At 47.8% G+C, this 27259-nt stretch overlaps 1 protein-coding gene across 3 annotated transcripts in view; it reads right to left on the bottom strand.

Annotated features, from left to right (window-relative positions):
- The window catches only part of Btbd16 (BTB domain containing 16), a 49217-nt gene extending 22208 nt beyond the window's left edge, over positions 1–27009 (bottom strand). Inside the window, exons 1-10 of one of the 3 annotated variants that reach the window (XM_076911680.1) lie at positions 26489–27009; positions 25769–26095; positions 24003–24061; positions 21303–21454; positions 16937–17010; positions 15254–15397; positions 11759–11848; positions 10336–10450; positions 6836–6905; positions 6074–6204 (exon numbers count right to left, since the gene is read on the bottom strand). In XM_076911680.1, coding sequence (XP_076767795.1) covers positions 6074–6204; positions 6836–6905; positions 10336–10450; positions 11759–11848; positions 15254–15397; positions 16937–17010; positions 21303–21454; positions 24003–24020 — 794 coding nt within the window. In that variant the 5' untranslated portion in view covers positions 24021–24061; positions 25769–26095; positions 26489–27009. The remainder of the gene's footprint in view (positions 1–6073; positions 6205–6835; positions 6906–10335; positions 10451–11758; positions 11849–15253; positions 15398–16936; positions 17011–21302; positions 21455–24002; positions 24062–25768; positions 26096–26488) is intronic. The other 2 variants (XM_034521905.2, XM_076911674.1) reach the window with 2 other exon arrangements.
- Positions 27010–27259: the final 250 nt, after the last annotated feature.

The following is a 27259-nucleotide window of genomic DNA, read 5'->3' as shown; positions in this document are numbered from 1 at the left end:
GTGCTGTTTGTCATAGCAAAAAAACTAAATAAAATAAAAGGCCTTTTGGGAGAGGGATGAAAAGAGATGGTTGTGGAACCCTGCCCAGTGCTTAGAACTAGAAAATCTGATTAAATACATCAGTATGGCCTGGGACGGAACATGCGGGCCAGCCTCAGTGAGTAGGCTGTGGGGCGGGCCTTCCTACTGACAGAAGGTTGCTGATTTGCAAGACAAAATAATGCATTATTTGTAGATGTGCATGTATGCAGAGAGCGCTCATCACGTGATGAGGGTGTCTACGAGCTCCTACCAGCCAGACCCTTGTTTTTAGGACTGGAATAGCACTGGGGGAGAGAGAGGTGAATGGGGGAGAGAGGTGAATGGGGGAGAGAGGTGAATGGGGGAGAGAGGTGAATGGGGGAGAGAGGTGAATGGGGGAAGAGAGAGGTGAATGGGGGAAGAGAGAGGTGAATGGGGGAGAGAGGTGAATGGGGGAGAGAGGTGAATGGGGGAGAGAGAGGTGAATGGGGGAGAGAGAGGTGAATGGGGGAGAGAGGTGAATGGGGGAGAGAGAGGTGAATGGGGGAGAGAGAGGTGAATGGGGGAGAGAGAGGTGAATGGCTTTGCTGGTAATGCTTTAGTTCCGGTTGTTCATTTTGTTTTGTTTTTTGTTTATTTATTATTTTGTTTTGGTTTCTTTTTAAGAGCCTTCTCACTAGGTAGTTCTGGCTAGCCTGGAGTTTACTATGTAGACAAGGCCAGATTCAAACACACAGAGACCCACCTGCCTCTGCTTCCTGAATGCTGGGATTAAAGGTGTGAGTGTCACTCACTCCTGTCCTAATATTTTCTACTATTCACTCTGTCTCTACCTGTCTCTCCTTCTCTGTCTCTGTCTCTCTGTCTTTATCTCTCTGTCTCTGTCTCTCTCTCCTTTTCATGACAGGGTTTCTCTATGTGACCCTGTCTGTCCTGGAATTCACTCGGTAGACCAGGCTGGCCTCAAACTCTGAGATTCCCCTGCCTCTTTCTCACCAAGTACTGGGATTAAAGGTGTGCGCCACTACCACCTGGCAATTTATTTCTTAATTTATAGCAAAGTGTTACCATTTGTTCATTTAGAGGACTAAATGTATTGAGTTCTGTATAAAAACTTTTATGGTAAAATCAACTAGAGATACGGCTTGGCAGGTAAAGGTGCTTGCCAGCAAACTGGATGAGCTGAGTTCAATCCCGGGGACCCACAGTAGAAGGAGAGAACTGACTCCCACAGGCTGTCCTATCACACACTCACACTCAACACACACTCATGCTCACACTCACACAAAAAAATAAATATAATACATACTTTTAATGTTTTTAGTGCAAATCACTAAGATTAACATCCTTATTGATCTTGACCATGAGTAAGGAAACAGGTCTCACAGGTATAGGAGAGTCTGGTGTTGGCCTTGGCTCAGAGGGCATTCTAACCTTCTAACCTGGGTTCAGATCCAGCTCGCCTACTGTACGGGAGAGGGGACGCACCACTCCGACTGATCATTTCCTGTGACCTCACAGGTGAGAAGTGTAGGCACACTGAGTTGCTGTGGGGATGAGCCCTCTGGATAACACACTCAGAGTACTGTGCTTGACAAGTGCTCAATAACTGGTAGGCATTGCTTTTGTTTGCCAGAGAAGGACCAGCTTCAGAAATTCCATATGGAACAGCTCAGTATCACTGTCAGAGCGTGGAACAGGTATAACAAGGATAACAGGGGTGTCTTCTTTTTTCTTTACTCTAAAGAATGTTATATATGTAATTGGGGTTTGTGTGTGTGTGTATGTGTGTCTGTGTGCGTGTGTATGTATATATGTGTATGTGTGTGTATGTGTGTCTGTGTACGTGTATATATATATGTATGTATGTATGTGTGAGTGTGTGCATAAGTGTGTGAGTTTGTGTATGTGTGCATATGTGTGTATGCGTATGTGTGTGTGAACGTGTGTATATGTATATGTGTATATATATGTGTGTATGTGTATGTATATATGTATATGTGTGTGAATATGTATATATATGTGTGTGTGCATTCCACAGTATATATAAGTACAAGTGCATATATGTTCTGACCTGTACGTGGAGGTCAGAAAACAGTTTTTGGGATACAGCTTTCACTTTGCACTTTGTTGAGGTAACATCTCTCTTGCTTCTGTTGCACCTTGTACCCCAGGCTAGCCAGCCCTTGAGCATTTTGGCCTCCATGGCCCATCTCATAGTAGAAATGCTGGAGTTACAGATCTGTACCCCCACACCCAGCTTCTTGCTTGTATTCTGGGATGAAAGGCCACTCAATCAGACTCCAAACGCTCCCTACCTGCTAAGCAATCCCACAGGTGCCTTTGTTTAGGGAATTTCTGAGATGCTGAGCTTCCCTGAGTCACAGACAGGAAGCAGGGGATCTTGGAGACAGAGGACTGGGGTCCCTGTTGTAAGCTACACTTTTGTGTAGATAAGAAAGTCGTGGGGCTTGGCTTCCAGGAATGCAGAACTTGGAAAGAGGTTTCCGTAAATTGGAGTTGTGAGAATAGGGTCACCTAGTGGTGACCTCTACAAGGAAAATGAACTGAGAACCACATTCTAGGCAAACAAATTAAGCCCAGAGGCCCAGGAGGTCAGGGAAAACTGTGTATATTTGCATATGGTTTTACTCTAGATTGTTTATAAAATGAAAGTGAAACTCAAAGAAGGTGAGGTGAAGCTCCACTGACTTTCAGAGAGAGAATGCTGGACAGCCCGGAGGCAGAGGGCTCTGCTGAGAAAAGATCCTTGTGCCTTTCTCACAGGCTGGGGGTGACAAGCGACAGTGAGTGGCTGGCAGGTCAACTGAGTGGAGCCCAGGACTGTTCCATCTCTGGCCCCAAGGTTGGCCACGTCCATGCTTCCTGCTCTGGGCTCACACCACCTCTCGGACCTGGTTGACCTCTTTCTGGGAGGCCCTGCTTACTCAATGAATAGGGGAAGAGGTGCCATGTTGGAGGCAAGATGTGGGTCCAGGAGCCAGCAGAGATCCTGCCCAGGTCCTTGTCAGCTCTCTGATGTATGATAATGTCAGATTTTGGGCAATGAAAGGATAACCATGCAGTTCAACCCCTGGCAACAGTGCTTGGTTACTGGAGCTTGGTTACTGGAGGAGGTATGCCCTCTTGATGTAGAAAAGTGCTACCAACCTTTCTCAACAAATGCCCTGACAGAAGCTCCTCTAGCCTAGTTACATTCTCTCTCTCTCTCTCTCTCTCTCTCTCTCTCTCTCTGTGTGTGTGTGTGTGCGCGCGCGTGTTTGTGTGTGAGCGTGTACATATCAATGTGTTCGTGTACACATGTGTGTAGAGGCCAGAAGTTGACATTCATTATCTTTCTCGATCACTCTCTACCTCATTTTCTGAGAGGATCTCTTCCTGGCCCGGTGCTCACTGACTGAACTAGGCTGAATGACCCGTGAGCTCCTGGGATCCATGTGACTCCACCATCCCAGCATGGGATAGCAGAGGGGAGCTATCTTGAAGTCAGTGGCTACTGAAGATCGAGACCAACCTAAGAGGCTGTGGGGAGTCTGGACTGCCTGAGTCTGTGTCTACCTCAGGGTGTGTGGGCTGAGAATGTAGGCCGGTAACCCCTGGCCTAACTGTACAGGTGCCTCCTGCAGAGAGCCAGAAGGATAGGACCCAGTTTCCACCTTGCGTCTGCCAGGCTGGCGTGTCTAGACATCTGACACGTCATGTTCTGGAACCACCTGCTGAGTGTTGCCGGGCCTGGGCCGTCACCAGTGTTCTGCCTGTGGTCAGATGTTTTTTTCCCTCTTTTTCAGTGAAATGTTGCCAGTGCTGGACAGCTCAGCCTTTCCAAGGGAGGAGCAGATGGTGTTATGTAATGTCTAAGGACCCCATGTTTATGTGTTCTTCAGTTCCTGACCTGCTCTGTTGAAGGGTGGAGTGGAGGGTGGTGGGTACAAGAGTGAGAAAAACATAGGGAGCCAGAGCCTGAGTGACTGGGGCTCATAGAGCCCTGCTGCTCTGGAACTGGCTTCCGGGGTCTTCTTAGATAATGGGGTCCCACACCACCAGGACTTTGCCTTGCTTCTGTTAATGTGAGGGCGTTGGGCGTCACTTGGTAAAGTTAAATTGTGGGATAGGTTAAGGTCCAGCATGCAGCAACTCTCTCAAGACCAACTGTGCGTGTACATGTGTGTGTGGTGATTGGAGTAGGAGCTAGGTTCTTATGAAGGCTAGGTATACACATCCCCATACCCCGCCCACAGACATACACACACCACACACACACACCACACACACACACATACATACATACATACACACACACACACACACACACACACCCTGGGAACTGAAGTAAATTATGTTTAAGTGTTTCTTCATCCCAAATGCCATCACTGATGGTTTCCTAAGAAAGACATTTAAAAAAAAATATATAGTGACAAAGGCAGTTATGAACCTCAGGAAGCTTGCCATTGGCATAATACTAGATATCACTCTCCCAATTCTGTTCCCAGTAACATTACTGTTTTTCTACCTCTAATTCAAGGCTTAGTTTAGGACTACCTGTCATTTAGTTATCCGTTGTACCAGATCGTTTTTATTGTCAATTTGACTTTATTGTCAATTTGACACAACCTAGAGTCACCTGGGAACAGGGAACTTCAGCAGAGGGCCTGTCCAGGTCAGATTGGGAGCAACAATGGTCTGACTGAGTTTTCTATTCTATAATAACGTAAGAACCCATTCAGTCAAAAGCAAACTCCAAGTCTTGATCTTGTCCTCGAAGAGCGGTAAGTGTGGTGTATTCCTTTCTTACAGCGTTGGGTAATCACACTGACATGGCAGCCATGTCACTATGACATCAGCCAACAGTGAATGATGGACGCCCTATGGTGGCTGCAGGGTCAGAGAAATTCAAGGCATCCCCTGCATTTTCAGCTTGGGTTTAGGATGAATATAGTCAGAGGGAACCCACTGGAAACTGAGAGCCAGTGCTTTTTTGCACTAGTCTTATTTTCCCTGAAGTTTGAGACTTTTAAATAAAATATTTTTTAAAAAGAGGAATTAGGAACAAACAGTCCTTCCATGTTGGCAATCTCATTTCTAGGAGGGTAATGTAAGGAGATAATCTGAGATGAAGAAAAATATATACTGAAGACCAGCTACTGCGATGTTAGTGTTAGTAAAACGTTAGGCATCAGCTAAGAGCCATGGCTCCGTGAGGAGATGGAGAGAGGAGAGGACAGAGCATGGCAGGACAGGACATGGATTTCAGGCAGGAGGAAGCATGCACAGTGTGGCTACACCTCTGTGGAGAGTCCAAGGAAGGTCCCTGTGGGGCTGTGTCAGACCACGAGATGGTGCAGCTAGATTACGCTCCTAGGGGTCAAAGCCAGAAGCAAAGTTCACACTGGAGGCATCTTCATTGCTGTGGGCCATGAGAGACGAGGGAAGGAGACTTGGCCTTGGGGTGGCACTGGCACTGTGGAGTGGTCAGTTTGGAAACAGAATTGGAGTTGTGGTCAAGGTGAGGTCAAAGTAGTGTCCAGAGGACTCCCCGGGTTCTAATGTGTTCTGAGGTCACTGTGCTAGGACAGGAGTGTGTAGCAAAGGCAAGGAGCTCTGAAGGCTGGGGTATTCAGCTTTGACAGAGAGGCCAAGCAGGCAGTTGGATAATCAAGTTTAGAAATGTTTGGCAAAGGAGTCAGGACTAGAGATGAACTCTTGTTTGGGGTGAAAGATTTTTCTTTTCTTTTTCTGCCTTTTTTAAATGTCTTAAGCAATAGTCTTTTGCTTCTCTGACCTAGGCAGGTAAGGAGACAGTTGACCCCCTTATCTAGAAGGAGCAGGAAGGGTTTCCCTATTCCTCACTCCACATGTAGTACCCTGAGTTTTGGCTCCCACCCAAGGCCTGGTTGTCCAGGAGAGCAGGGAATTGGGAAGTAAATGGCAAGTTCACAGCGGTGTGTGTGTGGCCACTACTGGGATGACTCCTTTCCCCAACAGCCCCTGCTTCCTGCTACACCCACCCTGGAGGCAGCACACCAGTTCTGACCTGGGTGACTTCAGCACCTTGTACAGCAGAGGCTCAGGGATCTGTCGGAGGTGGATCTGTGTCCCCACTAGAGGGACCAAGTTCATTGCCAGCCACTTCTCGCAGGCGATGGTGAGCTGCTCTTCCTTGTACTGAGGGGCCAAATCGAAGGATAAAGCATGATAAGATAAAGCACGCCTGGCTCTCAGCGCCCCCTGCTGGCGTGCAGTGACATTGCGTGCAGATGTGCCCAGTTTTCATATATACTACAGGGGGATGTGGGAATGGGGAGTGAAGGGGTGGTTGTGAGGGTGGAGGGCTGGGGTGGTGGAGGCTTTTCATAACCATTAGAGCATTCAAGTGCACTGCTTTAAACCACCCCTATGAAGTCGGCTCCCAGCTATCCCTATGTCAGCAGTGGAGAACCTGAGGCTCCAAGGGGCCATCTCTTTCTGTGGTTACTGGTCCAGCTATTGTTCAGGCTGCTTGAGCAGAGGTCTGTATGCTGAAGTCCCTGGGCTGCCTTCAGTGACCTACTGCAAGTCTGGGGGAGAGGGGGAGGAGTAACCCGTGGAGCTCAGTGGCTGCTCCAGCAGACATTTTAGAAGCAAGAATGAAAAGACAGGGACTGCAGGGGAGGTGGGCACCAAGTCCCACCCTAGCTAAGAAGCTATTGGCCATTGATAGCTGTTGGGAGAGAGACTTTTGTTTTCTTTCTTCTTCTTCTTCTTTTTTTTTTTTTTTTTAAGTGTGTGGCTCACACACCCACCCAGCCGTTCTCACCTTGCAGCCAGCCAAGTAGAAGTTCTTGATGGTGTTTGGTGTGAGCCTGTTGAGCATCATGTTGACACACCTGTGGAGAGAGAGCTGCTGATGCCCCCACAGGCTGGCAGAGGAGGAGGAAACAGTGCTGGGGTGGAGGTCAGGGCAGAGACTTTTGTTCAACTCTAGGATAGCAACAGAGACCTCTCACCGGGAAAGGGACCCTTATTTTAGGGATTTGACAAAAGCCAGCCGACCTGTTATGAGAGCTCTGGGCTTAGGCAGGGAGGTGAGGCCAGAGGGTGCCCAGACTCTTCCTGGAGCAGCCTGGTCAGCAGGGAGTGGCACTGTGGCCTGGAGCCAGAGAAACTAACAACTCAGGCTTTGCCAAAATAGCCTCCAGATGCCCTCCTGCCCAAGGCATTTTCTTCCTCCTGTCACACTGCTAGGTGACCTCAGACGTTGTTCCTTTCTGTCCACAAATGGATTCCAGCAGTAACTTCCTGATGAATATCTCAGTCCTTCCTCATAGCTAGGTCTGGTTTCCACTGACCAGTTTCTCAACAAAATCCTATTTACTGATCTTATTCCATGTGCCCAGCTGAGTGGATTCCAGGCCTGTAGTAATCCTGTTATTGAACTTAAGGGTCACAACCTGTGTCCCAAGCCAGGTGCAGCCACGTAACCTCAATAAGTCAATTAAAAGAGTCTAATTAGACTCTGGAGAGATGGCTCAGCAGTTAAGAACACTAACTACTCTTCCAGAGGACCAGGATTCAATTCCCAGCACCCACCTGGCAGCTCACAGCTGTCTGTAATGCCAGGATCTGACACTCTCACACAGACATACATGCAGGCAAAACATCAATACACATACAGTTTTTTTTTTAAAAAATATATTAATTAAAAAAGAGCTAAGTTAAAAGAAGGAAAAAAAGATTTTATCCAATGTGATCACATTGGGGAGAGAGACAAGATCCAGTGAGCCACTTCCCCAAGTCTGTCTTTGGGGTCCTGATGTGAAGTTAAAGTTTAATTAGAAGACCAAGAACATGCACGTATAAGCAGTCCCAGTCAAGATGTGGTTCCACCCACGACTGGCCCATCACTGTCTGGGCTTTAGTGGCATCATATACAATCATGTGACAAGTTGTTGGAACCCTGTGAACTCTCTTTCAAGAAGACAAGTACCTCCTCTAGCTGGCACCTTTTCCTTCCCTTAGCGTAAGGTTCCTGGGGAAATTTTTCACTTCTGTGTGTCCCATTGTTCAATAATCTGATAGTCTGACTGAGAGACAAATGTCTTTGTAGAATATCTTCATTTCTGCCAAGGCCTACTAGAATTCCCTTCCTTCTGTTTTAACACCTCTGGTTCATAAGATTATGAAGCCCATTGGTTGCTATCTTCATGTCTCTCGGGCCTGTCCCACTGCTCCCCAAACTTAGCTCTGATCTTCTGTGCCTCCCAGCTCTGCCTCAGTACCAGCTTCCCACAGTGCCTGAAGTACTATGCCCACACCACATAGAGGTTCCTGCTAACCGCTCACCATGCTGACTAAACCAACTGAGGAAGTTGCTGATGTCACCTCTGAGGCCATATATGACCAGCCTCATCCTAAACTCCTGATTCACTTCTCCCTTCCTCTTCTGCCCCAGCCACCGTGAGTCATCCCGTGATGGCCATGATCTCAGCTGTGATCCCAGCCCAGGTACCAATGCAAACATCAATGAAAGAATCTATGCAACATTACTAGGTGACTGACACATGCATGCACAGGTCCCATCCCTCAAAGACCTCCAGGATGTATGATTCAGACTTGAGCAGCTTAAGCTTGACTGGCACACCCCTGCCAAGTGTACCACCAGCTTCTCAAACACAGGCTCAGATGTGTGACAGACCTGCCTGAGCCTCTGTCCTAGAACACTAAGCTCTCTGGGGTCATGTGAAGAATCTGGGGCAGGTCTCATCTACCCGGGCTCATGAACAGGTCAATAGGCTTGGCTTGTTATAGGCAGCTTTCTTCCTGTTCTGGCACCCAGAATAAGGCAGGGGAGGAGGCCAGAGAACAAAGAATCTTCTATTCTTGGCCCAACCACAGATAAGCCAGAAACAGGGTTCTAGTGGTTGTATAAGGCTTCCAATATTGGAGACAGGATGGTGATGGGTGGAGACAGAATGTGGCTACAGTCCCTTCCAGAGGAAAGCCACTCTCCCAATATGTGGGCCTGGGAAGCAGCTGCTCAGAAATGATCTGAGAGAGCAAGCTGTGCTTCCACAGTTATTACAGTAACAGGCTAGGGAGAGCTGAAGTGGGTGTCAGCTATGACATAAGGAGTTTGGGAAGTCTCAGGCAATGTTTGTCTTCCCTACCCATCAAGAAGAGTCAAGGCCAGCTTCCTTAGACGACTGCAAGAAACCACACAAACTGACTCTGTCTTAGCTGCTATGTTCCCATCATGCATAGCTACACAGACCTCTGGCCACACAGACATACTGGAAGACTTTCTCAGACACCCCCCCCCCGCCATATCCCTCTCACTATGTACCTTACATATCATTCCAGATCTCTGAGCACCTGAAGTGCTTGGCTTGGGGAACATTTGTATCCCTCAATAAACCTGTAAGAAGCTCCAGGTGAAGTACCTGGCCTGAGGCATCCTCAGGTACCCCCAGAATCCTCAATGGCTCAGAAACATGTTGCGTTGAATCTGAGTATGTGGCCTCTAAAATTAACGAGTGGAATCCTTCCAGATTCCTTGGGAGAAAGCCTATCCCTGCCCTATCAGAGCAGATGCTGTCTTCTGTTGGCTTGAGTAGGATATTCACTCACGAATACAGACAAACTGAGGCTTGTCAAGAGCTGTGGGACATCCTTGCACTCGGGAGATTGAGGCTGGAAGATTGCTAGTTCAAGGCCAGCCTGGGCTACACAGTCTGACCTTGTCAGCTACAACCCAAACTAAAAAATCACTGAGGCCTGAAGAGGTCAAATGAGCCAGGCAGATTATCCTTGTCCTAAGTGTTTGTACTAAGTTGCACAGAAAATCAGACAGCCACAAAACTCAGTTCCACTCCTGTCTTCAAGACCAGATGGGAAGAGTATAAATACATCCCTCTGACTTAGAGAAGGAACAGGATAGTCCAGAAAGACAAATCTCACAAAGGGATTTCTATGCACACAAACACTTTAAGAAGCATCGGCACAGAGTAACTTCACAAGCAAGCCAGGTTTGAAGGAAGTCACTTTCCATGTCCGAATTCTCTCTCCCCATGGTAGTATCTCCCCACTTGTAATGCATCCCTATGAGTCAAGAATCACTTAGCCAATGCACACAAAAATCATGAGGGCTGCCAAAAAAAACCACTTAATGCATCAGTATGAGTTTCAAGTTGTCCCCTTCTGGGCTCTAAGTTAGGCTTGATACAGAGGAACTCCAAGAAAGAGGAATGTTGCCGGAAATAAACCGCAAAGGATACTCCCAGTTTGCCCAGGCTAGCCTGTCCTTCCTGCTGTTCTTACTTTTGAAACAGTCGATTGAACTGGAGGATGTGAGCAGAAGCCAGCACGCCCAGCACATTGTCCACGGTCATCTCCACCTCGTTCATGTAGAGGTTCTTCAGAGCCAGGGCGAAGGCTGGAGAGGCAGCAGCAGAGGGGGGACCCGTTAGCATGGGCTTTGTGTACCTACCTGGTACCTACTCACTACATCTACAGCTGGGATGGGGTGGGGATACTCGGAGGGAAGGTGAGAAGTGCCGACTCTGATACAGACTACCTGGTCAGGTGACCACCTAGACCCAAAGCTTCCTGAAGAAGCTGAGGATGAAGGCAAGGAAAGCTGATCTCCACTATAAAGATGCTCCTTTGAGCCTGCCTTCAGAGTGTGTGTGACAGATAACCACAAGGCCAGCATATCCCCCAGGTTTCCCTCAATCTGGGGCCCATGGCCGCATAGGACTGTTTCTCTAGATCTATGAAGGAGCTCAATGATGAGTTTCCCGTGGAGCCTGAGAACTTCAGGGAAGGGCAGGCACCCCTGGGAAGAGCCAGGATAATTTAATGATTTAGGAACCAGACTGCCTGGCTAGGGGTCAGATGGAATTGGCCTCCTCCAAATGCAACATGTTCCAAGACAGTCTTGCTATGCTGTTTCGGCGTGCTCTGAGGACCGCAAGCTGCACCAGGGCTCCAGGGCATTTGCTCCTGACCTACCTACCCACAGACCTGTGTCATTAGAGCATGTCATGAGTGCAGTGTTCACACAGATGACTGATTGGGAAAGCTGGGGAAAGGTTGAATACTGTAGGAACCTTCTACAGCTGTTGTCCCTCAGACAGTGGGAGACAATGGGGAGGAGGCAGGCCAAGGGCTGCTTGGGAAGAGGCAAAGGCCTGTGGGTATCCTTGTGCCTATAGGTATAAGCTCTGTAGGGAAGTTCTCCTTCTTCCAGGTATGAGAAGCCTGCACTTCCTTCCTTTTCTGTATCTTGGTCCCAAACCAGTGGCCATGTTGATTTTTAGGAGTGATCTGCTTTTCTCTATTTTTCCTAGTATGTATGAAGGTCAGGGGTTGATGTCAAGTATCTTGTCAATAACTTGTCACCTGATTTTTTTGAGGCAGGGTCTCTTGCTGAACCTAGATGTCATCAATTTGGCTAGGCTGGCTAGCCAGTGATCAGGGATCGCCTATGTCTGCCTGCCTGACCCCACCCAGCACTTGGGCTACAGATGTACATACATCTGGCTTTTTACCTGAGTGCTGGAGAACTCAGGTACTTATGCTCATGCAGCAGGCTCGGCACTGACTGAGCCACCTCTCCAGTCCCTGCTCAGTATTCTTGAGGGGGAGTGTGTCTCACTTGGATGCTGTGTTTTGTGTTCACTTTTGTCTCTGGGAGGGGCGCTCAGTGGCCTTCTCAGAACATGAAGGTGGGTTACATTACCGACTCTGGTGACTGCCGGGTCATTAATCCTCAGGGAAATGATGATCTTCTTCACAGAGGACCTTTTTTTGATCTTCCCCGGTGGATGAACTATCGAAGGAAATACAGAACAGAGATGGAGACCGAGGCCCCGCCCACACCCTGTGCACAGCCTGGATCTTGGCACATGTTGTTTGTATTTAGTTCCACTGTTTGGTAGGTGCATTTTAGGGGTGACTACTTATTTTGAAATAGCTTACGTCTCACAAGAAGTTGCAAAGTGGCCCAGACGCTCCTGTGACACTCTCTCCCAGCTTCCCACAGTGATCTTAGCACTGCCAAAATGGGTGACTAAAACCTGCATTGTGATGGACATGTTTACCATGTCTCCCTCTCTGCCCCTCTTTCTGTTCCCCCTTTCATCCCCCTTTCCCCCCACCCCCACCCACCCCCTATCCATCCCCCACCCCCACCTAGGCTGTGAGCAGTTTGAGAGTAAGGTGGGCCTTAATCATTGTTTTTGGTGCCTGGTTTTGGTGTCTGGGGTCCGTGGGCAGAGAGCAAGTAGCAAGTGGGAACACAGAGGCCACCTGCTGAAGGATGAGTGAGGGCTGTGACATCCATATGGTGCCTCTCTTCTTTTTAAAAATGTTGTTAACGTTCATTTATTGATTGGTTAGGGGACATGCCACGGCACATGCAGGGGTCAGAAGACAATCTGTGGGAGACAATCGGTTCCCTCCTTCCACCATTGAGGTCCCAGAGATCAAATACAAATTGTCAGCCTTGGTGGCAAGCACCTTTGCCTGCTGAGCCATTTCACAAGTCCCCTACACTGGCTCTTGTTGCTTTGCCCCAAGGGTTTTAAATTGAGGGTTCCTGCCCCTGAAGAGTTCTGGGGGAAGGGATGGGGCAGGTCAGTGAACTGCTAGCTAATCTGTGTTCCTGGAGCTGTTCCAAATGGAGGCTCTCGGAGGAAGCCTCCATGACCATGCCCTCTCATGGAGGCCAGAGCTTAGCCTGCGATCCCAGGAATTTCATGGCTGCGAACTCTTCCCCATTGCTCTTCTTCCTAGGTCCTAAACTTCCCTGTCCGAGTTTGCTTCCCTGAGTAGTGTGACACTCCCTTCTTTCTCTAGGGGCCTACATACAGGTCCCCTACATGGAAAAGCCTCCCCTGGCTGACCCCTATGGCAGATAGCACCATTGCCCCAACTACATGGCCTGTTTTTTCTGTGAAGACCAACTTAGACAGCCTGCTATTATACCATGGGTCTGTTATTACACTTACTGGGCAGGCAGGCACATTGATGGCTACACACCGACCCAAGGATGTGTCATGGTCTTTCACATACTAGCCCTGAGTCAATATTAGCTGAATTGACAAAACAAATAGGTCTAGCACCACAGAGCTCAAGGTGCACGAGATGGGAGCCAAAGAGGAAGTGATGCTTCAGAAAACATGAGCTAACAGAAGTTCCCTTTCCTCAGCATCCCCTCACAATCCTCCAACGTTTCTCTGTATCCAGATTCCCATTTGGCAAATATTTATAAACTACCCACTAAGCACCACCCTTGCCTACCTCTGTACCCACTAAGTGCCAGGTCTTCCTTAGCTCTAGATCACTTTCATCTCCACCTGATGGCATAGATTCTTGTGTGCATGGTCTTTCTTGCCAATCACTTTTACCCCGATTGCCAAAAGCAAATGACACTACACACAAATGTCTTGCACACAGTAGGCACACAAGAAGGAGTGATTAGTATTATAATGGATCATGCTACTTGCTGTATTGCATCATCATTTTGGTGTTTTTCTTTCCCCCTAGATGCCTGGTATGAGCACAGCATCCAGTGTTTGTCGAAGGAAAGAACATATCAGCTAGGCCAGAGTGAGAGAAAGATACACAGGCTCAAACTTCTCCATGTTAGGGACTCCCAGACAGATAGGAAACCAGCCATGCTCCTGAGGTCTGTGGAAATCAAGGCAGCCAGACTATGCTTAGCAGAAGGTTGTTTCCTTTGGATCTCATCCTAGACAATAAGTACCAGCTCCAAGTTCAGCATCCCATCAGTGTGTGGTAGAAAGAGGATGAGCAGCCACGGGAAGCCTGGGGAACCTGCAGAGCTTCCCCAGAAGCTTTGTCCACGCCAACTCCAGGAGAGCTCCAAGGACAGACATTCCCAACACACCCCCAGCAAGGATTATGAGATCAGTGTGTGGCCCTGGGACAGAGGCTCTGCTGATTTCTAAAGGCAGAGAGAGGGTGGTGACTCCGTTCCATGGAACACCCTGGATACATTACCCAGCACCCATCTGTGTGTGAGCAGTGGCAGTTACTGAATCTTCTCTGATATCTTTAGCTAGGCCTTGTCACCAGCAGGGGTCTTGGATTTGAAGGGAAGGACCCTTTCCCTGTTAGTGATACTGTTCTGGAGCCATTAAAGATAACAACATGAGCACTGCCCCCCCCCCATTCCTACCTTTGACTCTCTTACTTTCCAATGTACCCTCCTCTTTAAGTCACCAGAGCCTGCATGGATGGCTCTGCCAATGGTCTGACCTGAGCTGTGAGAAAATGGAGGAAGGTAGCCTTGTCTTCGAGCACATGAGGGGAGTGCTTAGGAACCACAAAGACATCACAAGAAGGGGTCCAGGTGGAACATGCTTCTGTGGAACATCACAGCAGCATATATATTTGGTTCCATGCCACGTCAGATGCTGTTCAGCCAGGTGGGTTCTAGCTAGTTGGAGAATGCACTCCAGGCTCAGGGAGGGGCAATGACTGGGGGCTCTGAATGCCTGGTTGGCTCCAGAACAAGGCATTGCTTCCATGACCTGGAAATGCAATCCTATCCTAACCAGCATGGTGACTGGCTTTGGGGACCGGGGATTTTCCATGTCATTTGCTTATGAGTCAGTCTGGAGCAGGGCCAGGCTGCCCGCTGGAGAAGTTAGTATTGTAACTGGAGAAGACATAAGGACCAGGAAAGAGGAAGCCCAAGGAGGTGAGGTTGTAAAGAGGAGAGAATAAAAGAAGTGCCCTAAACTCTTTTTGGAAAGAGATAAGTTGAGAAAAAAAAAAAAAGGAAAATAGAACATCAGGTAAGGGAATAGAAGGACAAACATGTGTAAACCTCTAACCGGCATGAACAGGGAAACAGGTGACAGATTTCAGAACTATGCTTTCCTTCTAGAAAGTTCTTCTGGAGATTCACCATAGCCCATTTTGTCTCCTCTAAGTAGGCAGAATCTATGTTTTAAGACGATAATAGAGATGTATAGAGAGCTTGCTGTGCACCAGGCATTGTTCTAGAACCCCACACCCATTACCTCCTCTTGGCTCCAGCATCACACAATGAGAACTATCATCCCACCTCATGGCTGAGGAAGCAGACATGGTGAGCTTGCACTGCAGAGCACGATTTGTTACTAAGGAGGACCACAGGTCAAGCTAGGTTCCTGGAATGCCAAGGGTATCTGTGGCTTCCGTCCCAGGTCCCCTGGGAGACTACCTTTCAGAATCTTGTCCAGCTCCCTCTGGGGGCTTTTTGTGTTCTGTATCAGGGCTGTCAAGTAGAGCTTGGCCAAGGTCTCAGACTGAAAAATCTGAGGGTGGTGGAGTTCCCACTTGAAGCCGAGGCATTCAAGGATCACGTCTGAGGAGAGAAAATGATGTTTGGTCAGTTCAAGAACATTGCTGCCTGGAGATGCAGTCTCCCCCATAACGGCCATAGCTATTCAGCAGACAATGGGGACAAATGGCTTCTCAAGGCCGTAGTGTAGTGTGGAGCCAAGCACTTGCTGGCTTTGAGGGAGCTACATAAGCAGTGTATGGCAAGCAGTGTTTCTAGTGCTGTGGACAAGGTTGAGAGCTGCCCTCTAACTCAGGGGCTCCTTAGGGACACTCTTGGGTGGACTCTCTTGGGAGGCTTCATATTGAAGTAAGAGGGCACTGTAAAGCCAGCCCTTTGCAAAATGTGAAGTGCTTTATGTGGGGCATTCTGGCCTGTGTCTGTCACAGATGGTTAAGAAGAGACCTTGATAGAGGGGCAGGTGAAAGACACAAGGATGCCAGGCCACAGTGAGGCATGAGGGGAGTGGGTGGGAGGATTCTGAATGACTCCATTCTTACTGTTGGCACTGAGCTGGAGGAGGGGGATGCTGAAAGAGACAATTGTCCCAAACCAGACATGATCTAAAGGGTCACTTGCTGTTTCTTGGCAAGAAAGTTTGACTGTGTGACTTGGGGTACCTGTGTCCTCTTCCTGATACTGTCATTTACCAACTTAAGATATTGTTTCATGTTGAAGTTAAGAAACTGAGTTGGCATGTTAAATCTTGGATGACTTCAGATACTTTGTTTATGCTTGGTTAGGAAAAAAAAAGTCCCATATATGTGGGGTGACTATAGCAAGGAATAAAATTATAGATCCAGTATTCTTCCTCTCTGGACATCAATCTCAAATTTGAAGTTGGCCATTACATGACAGACATCACTAATCAATCCTGGTATTCTTTCTCCTCACTATAAGAAGGTCTCAGATTGCTTCTCTAGGTACATTAGAGTTGGCAGATGAGAATAAATTATTAGCTTTCCCTTGGAAAAGAGGTTGTCTCTGAGCTTAGGGGTCATTTAACCCTGAACAACTCCTTTAAGAGGCTGACTTTGGAGTGGAGGTGTGGCTCCCTGGCAGAGTGAATGACTGGTATACACGAGGGTCCAGGTTCAGTCTCCAGCATAACAAAAGGTATGGGAAAAACCCACCACAGTTTCTTCTGACCTTCCTCAACTGGCTCAGTGGACCTTTCTCCTATTCTGATTTACGCTCCAATCACTGGAAAGTCCTTTGGGGCAGGTGTCAAGCTGGATGTCAGTCACGACTGGCTAAATCCCAAAGGGACAAAACCCCAGCTGCCCTGCTCCAGATGCTATGTTTAGACTTCACTCAAGGCTACTTATTGACATCAGTATGTTTGTCTTTCTGTGCCCACCGTGATATGCATATGTGTATGTGGTTCCACTCAGCACACATAGGAGACTGTTTACAGGCACCTGCCTCATGTTAGACACTGTGGTGCATGAAAATTGTGGTCCACAGAACAGACACATGCCAATGGCTGGTTCCCTTCCACAGGGAACATAGGAGGCCCGTGAAGTCAACATAGCTCTGTTAAGTCCACTGGTGACAACTCACCTGCTTCCCCACTTTGGGTGCCACTATTCATGTCATTCTCAGAGAAAAGCTTTTGAAATTTTGAAGTACATAATCTTGAGGGAAAACACAAACAGAAGACCCAGCAGTTAATATTAAGTCTTTTTTTTTTTTTTTTTTTTTTTTTTTTTTGCTAACTAAAGAAGTCATAAAAGGTGTAGGTGACAGGCTCTGTATGTCTTATGTAAGCCAAAAGTTAGAGAAAGAAGGACAATTCCCCAAACCTTAAGTTTCTGCAGCAGATAGGCCCCAGATGGTCATGTAGCTCCATCTAGCTGTTTTTGGCTTTTGGCTGACCCCGAAACACTGATCCACGTTTCTGCTGGTAAGCTTGATTTACCCAGGAGGTATTCAAGGCTACCCCTGCTGTAGAATGATACTTCCTTTGTAAAATCTCTAAAACAATGGTATACAGTAGGTATTCAATAACTATCTCCTGGGGACGAGCATAGGGAGTTCTTTTCTAGGATATTAACTGCTGCCATATGCTGCCAGTCTCAGGACATCAGAAAATTAACCTCACAGTCTAGCCCAAACCCAACTCTGTTCCTCTCCCCCGGTTTCTGTTTCATGAAATGGACCCCCAGGTACCCAAGCCTGGCATTGTCCCTCTGAGCACGTGTCTTCATCTGATGCGATGCTCTTTTCAATCTGTTCATGCATCTTTGCCTTCATTTCTCACCCTTCCTCCAGGCTATGTCTTATGTCCCCAGTCACTGTCTGTCTCCCAGCCTCCCAGCATTTTCCTCCTTGGATTCACACCCCACATAACACACAGAACTGGTCTCCTCTCCTGTTGGGAATCCACCACTGAGTCCCTATAGACTCCTTAGCTAAGCTACAAGCTCCCGCCTCACTACAGCCTTGTGCCTCCCACTCTGGCTGCAGCCCTTTCTAGCTTCATGAACACAGTTCCCACACCCATTCCTGTGCCGAGGATTCTCCTGCCTTTCTCCTAGGGCTCTTATTCTCCAGGAAAAGCATCATCGTTGCTTTCTCTGGGCCAGCACCCCTAACCCCTATATGCCCCAAGACTGTCCCATTAAACCTCCTGCAATGTCTTCTGGTTGCCTGACTATTTCTGTGTCCTGTGCATAACAACAGGCAGGGTGCCTGTTTACTGCTGTGACCCTGGCACAAGTCACTGTGCATGTGTTCAGTCAGTGTCAGCTGAGTCCATAAGTATGAATAGCAGTGTGATAATAGTTTGCACAGACACTATGTACTCCACATGCAGAGTGTGGAAATAAACTAAAACGTGAGTCACATACTCAGAAGGCGACCATCCGGAGAAAGCCAACTAGCCAAGGGATGCTTGTAGACTGCATCTGGTCTGTGTAGCCCAATGTCCACTTGGAAATGCTGTTTCCCGGTGATTCAGAGCCCTCATGAGCCAGGTGCATGGAGGCGGTTCGGGTGGGAGTCAGTTTCCGGAATAATAGTGACAGCATGCTACCCTTTCCAGGACAGAGGTGGCTGCAAGTGACTCAACCTCAGGAAGGCACTTGGGAGCCTGAGTTGTTTACCCATTAGGTGATAGACTGTACCCAGCCACCCTCATACCTTCCCTCAATCACTTGACATGTCTGAGAAGACCCAGGCAAGGTTGAGAGTTCAGACCATTGCCTCAAATGGCGGGGATGGGCTTTAGAAACCACAGGGCACTGTCCATGAATTCAACCAACCTCACAAACATTCCTATTACCAGCTGAGTCAGGAGATGCCAGATGACCACATGGCCACACTGCCTCTCCCGGGTGTGATAGCTATTTACTATACATGTCTTTGTAGACCTCAAGATGCAGGCTCACTTTGGGATCACTGGTAGAGTCTTCGGTACACACAACACCCCTTCACTCACCAGGAGGAGAAATGCCTTGTGAAGATGCGGCAGGGAGCAACCGTAATGTGCTCATAGGCTGGCACTTGCTCCCTCAAGCTGTGGCCCATGATAGAGAAAGAGAAAAGGGATCCAGGAAGTTTCTCATGGTGCATAGGCCTCTGGCAACAAGCCACGTGTGAGAATGCTGACTTGATGCTTAGGGTATCATGGACTCCAATCTGACTAACTGGGCAGAACTACACAGATCTGTGTCTCAGACCCTCCATTTTCTTCCACAGGGCCCTGGGACCTGCCTCTTAGCCTCAGAGCTTTTCGCTAGAAAACAGATGCCTCGCAGGGTGTGGTGGCACAGGCCTCTAATCCCAGCACTCAGGAGGCAGAGGCAGGCAGATCTCTGTGGGTTCAATGCCAGCCTGGTCTAAAAAGAGTTTTTTCCAGAACAGCCAGGGCTGTTACACAGGAAAACCCTGTCTTGAAACAAAAACAAACAAACAAACAAACAAGCAAAAAGGTCTTGGCAGAGTAGAGAGGTGAATGTCTAGGAGTCTGGGATGCCTACTGGAACTAACCCCACACTTGGCTGGTGTTGCTCCCCTATAACCTAGTCATATGTCCCTAATATCCCTCTCCCATAACTGTATGCTGATAAAATATCAAGGTCTCTCCTATTACCGTCTTCATTACTTTTTAAGGCCTCCCTGACCTAGATACAGACTTGGCATTGCAGACCAGATGAAAGGAAAACGTCAGTCAGGGTCGCCAGCCAGAGACCAGGAAGGGCAGACCCTGGGCTCATTTCTCAGCATGCCTGGAGCCTTAGTGGGTGGGCCCTTCCTTTAAGTCTTGGCTGGGCTTCCTTTAAGTCTCCATGCTGCCTCTTTTGGGTAAATGATGGTGTACCCACATCTGCCAGAACAGCACTCTCCTCCCCCCCACCCCCCAGGACAGCTTTGCTTATGTTTACTGAGTGTATCTTTCCTGGACTCATGTCACATAGGAGAACATACATATTCAATTTACAGATGAGAAACTAAAACTGTATGGAGAAGTCAACACCTTCGTGTCTCTCAGCCCCCAACTCTGCACAGTGTTTAGGAGTGAGCCGACTCAGAGTCCCCCACACCCTAGAAACCCACAACAAGCAGAGCTGGCCAGCTGGATGACATGCAGGTCACTGACCTGAGCAAGGCAGTGCTACACACCCAAAATAACCAGGAGCCAGGAGCCAGGAGCAGGGAGCTGAGTGGCCCTTGGTGTGATACATTTACTACGGTTTGATCTGGCTTCTGTTAAAGTTGACAGTCAACCCATGTCGGGGAAGCTACAATTACAACCCAGAGGCAGGGACAAGACTTTACTGATGGGGCAGGGCTGGGAACTGAGTATGCTTTGGGAGACACATGTGTACTACACAGGACAAGCCCAGGCACTTCCACACACACTGGCCTCGGAATGTGAGATCAGAGAGTCTCCTTTAAAGGTACAGTGTTACTAAGAATATGTTCTTTATTACCTAAATTAAATGTTGTCTATCAATATAAAAAATAAAGAAACAGAAAAATAAATAGAACCTTTATGGTGCTTCCCAAGAGTTTTTCATAGTCCTAGGGATAGATTCCCATCACAGAGACAGAATTGTGATCTATGTTCATGGAAAAAAATTTATTTCCCCCACTTCCCCTGTGGCAGACTCCACCAAGATAAATGCTCAATTCATTCAGAGTCTACTATTTGTAAGACTAATAATAAAGGTTTCTAATACACCCTGATATCATGCAGCAGATTTAATTGTCCATTGAGTTTTCAAAGGAGTTTCCGTCATAACCATTTCACAGATGAGGAGAGTGAGGCTGAGTGAGGTTTAGCCACTGGCTAACGGTTACATCTGACCAGTCACTCAACAAGCATGGATCTTCCATGCCAGCAGATCTTCCACACTGCTCCAGGGGGCAGCCTTTGCTTAGACTTAACCATGAACTCATGAGACAGGCCCTGCTGGTTCAGAGATTAGTGGTATCAAGTCAGGGCAAAGGCACCAGGAAGTGAAGAGACCCTTCTGCAATAAGGTCCACTGCTATGTCCCCTGGACAGGCAGAACTCACAATTTGGAGAAGTGATGGTCTAGCCTGGGGCTGAGACTACTTACTAACAGAGGGGAGGGGAATGGTAGGCTGGGTGAAAATGGGAGTCCATGAGAAACAACCAAACACTTAGCCATGCAGCTTTTTCAAGAGATCACTTGGTCCCTGGATGACAAATTTAGACTCCTGTGAGGGTCTGAAGCTCATCTATAAAGGATTAGTCACCACTGACAGACCTGGTCAGAGCAAGGAGTCTCTTCAGACCCTGTGTATCCCTATGTATGGTCCTTGAGTGAAGCTTCCTTTCAGACATGCCTGTAGCAGTCCTGACTAGCAAGTCTAGTCAGCGTGGTCTGGTCATCAAGCACCCCCCCTTCCCATTTTGGGCTGTCATTCCTTGTCATGGCCATTTGACCCTCCCTACCTGTCTGGGTTCTTCAGAGCTTCCTCAAGGTCTATGTTTAAAACATTGCACATCTGGGAGAGTGCCAGCAAGTCTCCGCAGAAATAATCTTGGGGAAAACGCCATCGGTTTGTTGCACCAACAATTCGGCGCTCCAGTCGAACCTTGCGCTGCTTTATCAGAGAGAGAGAGAGAGAGAGAGAGAGAGAGAGAGAGAGAGAGAGAGAGAGAGAGAGATCGAGCTTTAACTTCACCCACAGGACAGCTTTCCCAGACTGTACAACACAAAGAAAACCAAGAAAACCAATGCAAACTTTAAACTGTTGTGAATTCTAGGACCTGGCTAGTGTTTATCATGGGGCATCTTTCCAAATAAAGGATGCTGTTTATGTTCTATGGTTCAAACTATGAATTACTTCAGAAATTGGGGTCTGGAACAAGAACAGCCAGGGGCAAAAAGGCCAGTTGCTTTTTGGTAGGTAGCTAAGGATTCACAAGTAGGGATAGTACTATGCTTTAAGTACTGTTCTTTGAGTACTGAGCCTAACATCAGTTGGAGAGATACTATGGACAGAGTTTTCTCGTTGGTAAAACACGCAGTAGAAAGTTCACCATCTTATTCATTGTGACATACAGCTCAGTGGCGTTTAGTACATGCACAGTCTTATGCAACCACCACCTTTATCCAGCTCTAGACATCCTCATTACCCACCAAAGGCCCTGTATCCATCAGCCTCCCCATCCTTCTCTTTCCCCCACTGCTGCTGACCACTAAGCTGCTTTCTGACTCAAAAACCTTTGCTCACCCTGGGTATCATAAATGTAGACTGTCACAACGTCTGTCTGGCTCTGTGTGTCTGGCTCTGTGTGTCTGGCTCTGTGTGTCTGGATCCTGTAGGTTGGCCTCATTCCATGGTCCATGCATGTATCTATCAATACATCCTTCCCTGTGGCTGAGTGACACCACACTGTGTGACTACACCACCATTTTCTTATCTTCTATCAACTGATGACATCTGAATTGCTTCTGCCTCTAGCTGTTACGAATCGTGCTGCTAGGAATATTCATACAGTTTCAACCTTAAGGGAAAAGAACACTAGGAATCCAACCTTCTGACTGATGACCGGGACATCTAACAAGACTCACTCACCACAAGGGATCCATGTGAATGGGAGTCATCAATCCTAAGCCACCCAGGCACAAAGAGAATAGGTGGAGAAATGTAATCTGAGTTCAGTCCCTAACAGTGTCACTTACCGATTGACAATCTTGGGCAAGTCATTTAACCTCCTGAGCCCCTCAGACGTCATACGAAATGGGAATCAGCTTCAATGGGAATGGTGACAAAGATGAACATAGTGATTGTGGTAATAACTGCAAAGATGATGGCGACAGTAGTCATGGTCCATGTGTTGGTGATGATGGTAACAGCCGTGATGATGATTACGGTGATGGTGCTGATGGCAGGTATGGCAGTGGAAGGAATGATGGTGATGATGTTGGTGATGACGGCTAAAGTGGTGTGTTAATAGTGATGGTAGTGATGGCAATGACAGAGACGGTGATGATGTTGTGGTATTGGTTACGGTCGTGGGGGCGGTAATGATAATGCTGACTAGGATGGTGATCATGATGATACTGCCCTGTTTTTAGAGTTATTAAGAGGATAAAATAAAACCGTTTAGGAAGTGTGTCTTAGCAGGTTGCCTAGACAGGTGACTGTAAGCTATGGGTTGAGTTTGGTTGTAGTCTTAAGGCATGAGCAAGGGTCAGCTCAGCTGGGGGCCTGCTCTCTGGTGTCTGAACAGTACTGCCTAGACTCGCTCTTCCCAGTAGACAGCCAGACAAGTTTGAGGCACTCAGTGGTGCATGTCCTGGCTCTTATGAAAACATGGGGACCCCACAGTAACCCTGTGCTGCTTGCCTTCCTATTACCACTGTGTGTGTGTGTGTTTGTGAATGCCTATGTGCATGAACATGTGTGTATGGTCAGAGGTTGACATTGGATATCTTTATCACCCTTTTTTTTTTTTTTTTTTTTGAATTAGGACTCTCACTGAACCCAGAGCTCATCAATTCAGCAAGAATAGCTGTCTAGAAAGCTCCAGGATTCTCTAGTCTTTTCTCACACGCAACACTGGGGTGCTCCACCCACACTCGGGTTTTCTATGGATGCTGGGAGATTAAACTCAAGCCCTCAATCTCAAATGGCGACTAAGCCATAGGAATGAAAGTTTCCATAGAAAGAAATGTCTACGAGGCTGATCAAGTGATTAGGACTTCAATGGTTGTGGAATGTTGCAGATCCAGAGCGAAATTATCTTGGGCTATCTTCAGTCTCCTTACAGGCCATTCCTTGCCTGCCTCTGTGTCTGACACACCCTTTGACTATCAGGTGAAATAGTTTCACAATGTATTAACAACCTAAAAACTCAAAATGTCATCAGCTAACACCTCTATCTGTAGCAGAAGTTTTCCCACTCCTTGATATTCCCACCAATGCACTTGACAGTGATCTGTTAGCATAAAATGCCATGAAAGCATGTTAGAAAATGGAACTCAGAGTATCCGAAATGTGCATTCCTGAGCCACGACCACTTACATTTGGCTCCAGAATAAACTATCCCTTGCCCGTCTTGAGTTGAGAATTCTGGGTTTTGCATCTATAACCACCTCCCAGACCTGCTATCACTGGCCTTCTTGTGAAAGGATCTACTTACTGAATTCAACATTTTCATGAATGATAGTGGAGATGACACTGGAGGAAAGTGATGAACACCTGAAAGACAAAGAGCTAAAGCTGAGCATTTTAATGTCTCTAAAGCATCTTACCAGACTACTGTAGAGGGGGCTGACTTAAAATCCATATTTTACCATAAAAGGAATCATGAGAAAGCTTCAAACGTGGGTCATACATCAAAGCCAGAGGATGTCAAAGTGTGTGTTTGTTTATTTGTTTGTTCTGTAGTTGCATGCAGTGCCTCATACTACACAAGAGCTCTAGTCTGGAATGGATGCATGAGTGGATAGATGGGTGGATGGATGGGTGGGTGGGTGGATGGGTGGGTGGGTGAATGGATGGATAGGTAGATAGAAAGATAGAAAGAAAGAAAGAAAGAAAGATAGATAGATAGATAGATAGATAGATAGATAGATAGATAGTTCTATGATATTAATTTGGAAAAGCAGCCTAGGTGGAGGAGAAGCAAGATATGCCATCTCACATTGTCAAGAGGATGAAGATCAATGTATGGCCCCAAGTAGGGTGAACATGCATTCTTTATTTGGATCAGGAGACTATATGAGTGACTTTACCAATTAGCCAGGGCTGTACCGGAGCCCAGTGGATTTATGATTACCTTGGCTTAAAGGCCAGGAAAGGGGACTGGCAGAGCATCCTTTCTCCCACTGGTTCTGAACACAATTAGGATAATTTGATTATAAGTGACAGAAACCATTCTGATTAATGGTATGCCAAAACCAGTTAGTAGGAAGAGGAGGGTAGGACTGGCTGAAGATGCTGATGGGGTGAGGACACTCAGACTCCAGGGAGACTGAGAGTCCAATACTGAGGTTCAAGCACCACAGGCTGTTTTTGTCAGAGGATGTCATGAGGATGAATCAGTTTCTCACACTCCATCTCCGGGAGGTTCTGCTCGAGTACAATGACCACCACCACACCATATTACACACCACACTGAACACATACTAAACACACACACGCACACACACACACACACACACACACACACACACTACACTACACTACACAGCACACTAAACACATAGACAACACTACACTACACAGTATACTAAGCACTCATACACACAACCACCCCCACACTACACCACATACACACACACACACACACACACACACACACAAGTTTTTGTTCATGGCTGGGTTTCCACCTCCATGCTCATGGCTGGGAATCATAGGTGCTTCTCTGACCTGTTTTTCATACCAAAGTCAGAATGACCCTGCACCTCTCTAGCTAAAACCCTGGCCAACTATCCACTATTCTACATAAGAGCTCTGAGTCTTCATCGTGGCCAAGAGGCATCTAAGGAGAGAGGAGTGGGTTCCAGGCAGACTCCATGCAGAGCTGGTCAGCACGTGAAGAAACGCTCCTGCTCCCTCTATAGAAAAGGCTCGTTTCAGTTCAGAGGCGGCTGCCTAGCTTCTGTTTCTTTTACACAAGGGTCTTCCTGGCTGGCCTTGCACCCTAGGAGTATCTCAGTAGTATCTCAGAAACACTGAAATGTATTTTTATTTTTTTTGTCTCACTAGGAGCTGTGCGTTGGTGAGCTTTAGTTGTTTCCTTGGTCCTTTGGTGAGGAAGGTGCCTGTGACCCTCCTTCAGCTCCCAGACAGGAACCTCTGAAGTGCCTGCCTCCCTTCCCTGGCGGAGCTACATGCAAACAGCTCCCAATCACTGGGTGACCCCTTGGTCTCTACTGTGGATGAGGTACCAGTCCCACTTACAGTTCTGAAGTCCTGCTGCCCACAGGGGCTGTCACAGAGGTTGAGAGTGAAGGAGAGGGACGCTGGTTGCACTGGTCTCTGAATTAAGGGAGAGCTGGAGGCTCGGCACCTTCTGAGCCTGAATCTTGAAAGCTCTCATGACACCTGGGGCTCACCCCTTTCTCCTATGGGATGAGATACTTTGCTGGGGAAGCCTGCCTTTGGCTTCCTTCGGGGGTAGTTGTGGGCACCATGGTAACAGCAGTCAGATTCCAAGGACTTCCTGCTCCAGGGTTCTGGTGTTAGCTCAGCTTGAGGCTTCAGGCTTTCTGCTGAGGGGAGACAATACTGTCAGAAAACAGACTGTTAGTGACAGTTTATCACAAACATAACCCTGCCTGGCTGCCAAAATATTTTCACAACAAAAGTAATTTGAATTTCATGGCCAAAATTACCCTTAATTAATTCTACATCAATATTTGTGCACACACACATACACACACACACACAGACACACACTTCCCCTCCCCCCTTCCTGTGTATTATTGATGATAGTGACTCTGTGTCTTGATGTGGGAGAAAGTGGTGGGTAGTGTAGTTGGCCTCTGGCAGACATTAGTGTCTCAACGTGCAAGCCCTGCAACCGGGCTGTGTTCCTTTGCAGGGGGGTGAGCTACACACATTTGAGAGCCTCTGCCACACTTCCCATCCCACCAGAGAACACACCAGCCACTCTCTGACCTGGAGTCTGCTCTGCTGCTCCCTCTTAGCCCAGTGCCAAGACCACGGTGTGATGGTGTGAGGCCCGTTAGCAAAAGCACTGAAGGGCAGGTCTGCCCTCGCTGTTGCTTCTGCCTTTCCCTTTCCTTCAGACTTCCCCGCCGTGTAAACTGTCTCTGGAATAGAGGACTTTACACATGATTTGAATGAATGTGTTTGAAACACAAGAACCGGACGCTCCTGATATCACATCTGCCCTCTGGATACTATTTCTGGTACTACTGGGGGTTACTGGCTAAGAGACAGCCCTTGAGCGCCTCCTATTGGCCACACTGGGAAAGTGTCCCAGGGAGCCACAATCCTCACCATCCCGGAGCCCAACATTTGGCTGTGTTGATCCCTTCTAAAGCCTTGGGCTCAGAAGCCTTCAGCTCGCCCCCAGATGGCTCCATGGATCTCTCCAGAGCTGAGCTGTAAGCCAAAGTCAAACGCACATAAACGGGAATAGCATTAGCAGTTCTCCCTGAAAGTTCTATCTGGGGGCACCCACCTGCTGGTGATGGCAATGACCCACCCCTATGGGAGGGAAAAAGAAGGGTGGGGTGCAGAGCCACCATCCCAGCTTTAGGCCAGTGGTCAGGGGGCTGCTTTCTGTCTCACCTGGCGTGTTCTGGATCCTGAAGGATTGGAGAGAATGAGTCAGCTTCTGAGAGCACCTGCTTAGGCTCCAGAGAGAGAGAGAGAGGTGATCAAGTTCCTAGAGGGAACATGGCAGCCTCTGATGGGGAGGCC

Source organism: Arvicanthis niloticus, chromosome 1 (genome assembly GCF_011762505.2).
Source record: "Arvicanthis niloticus isolate mArvNil1 chromosome 1, mArvNil1.pat.X, whole genome shotgun sequence".
Classification (NCBI taxonomy): domain Eukaryota; kingdom Metazoa; phylum Chordata; class Mammalia; order Rodentia; family Muridae; genus Arvicanthis; species Arvicanthis niloticus.
The sequence above is the reverse complement of the archived record's forward strand: the minus strand, read 5'-3'. Positions and strand labels throughout refer to the sequence as shown.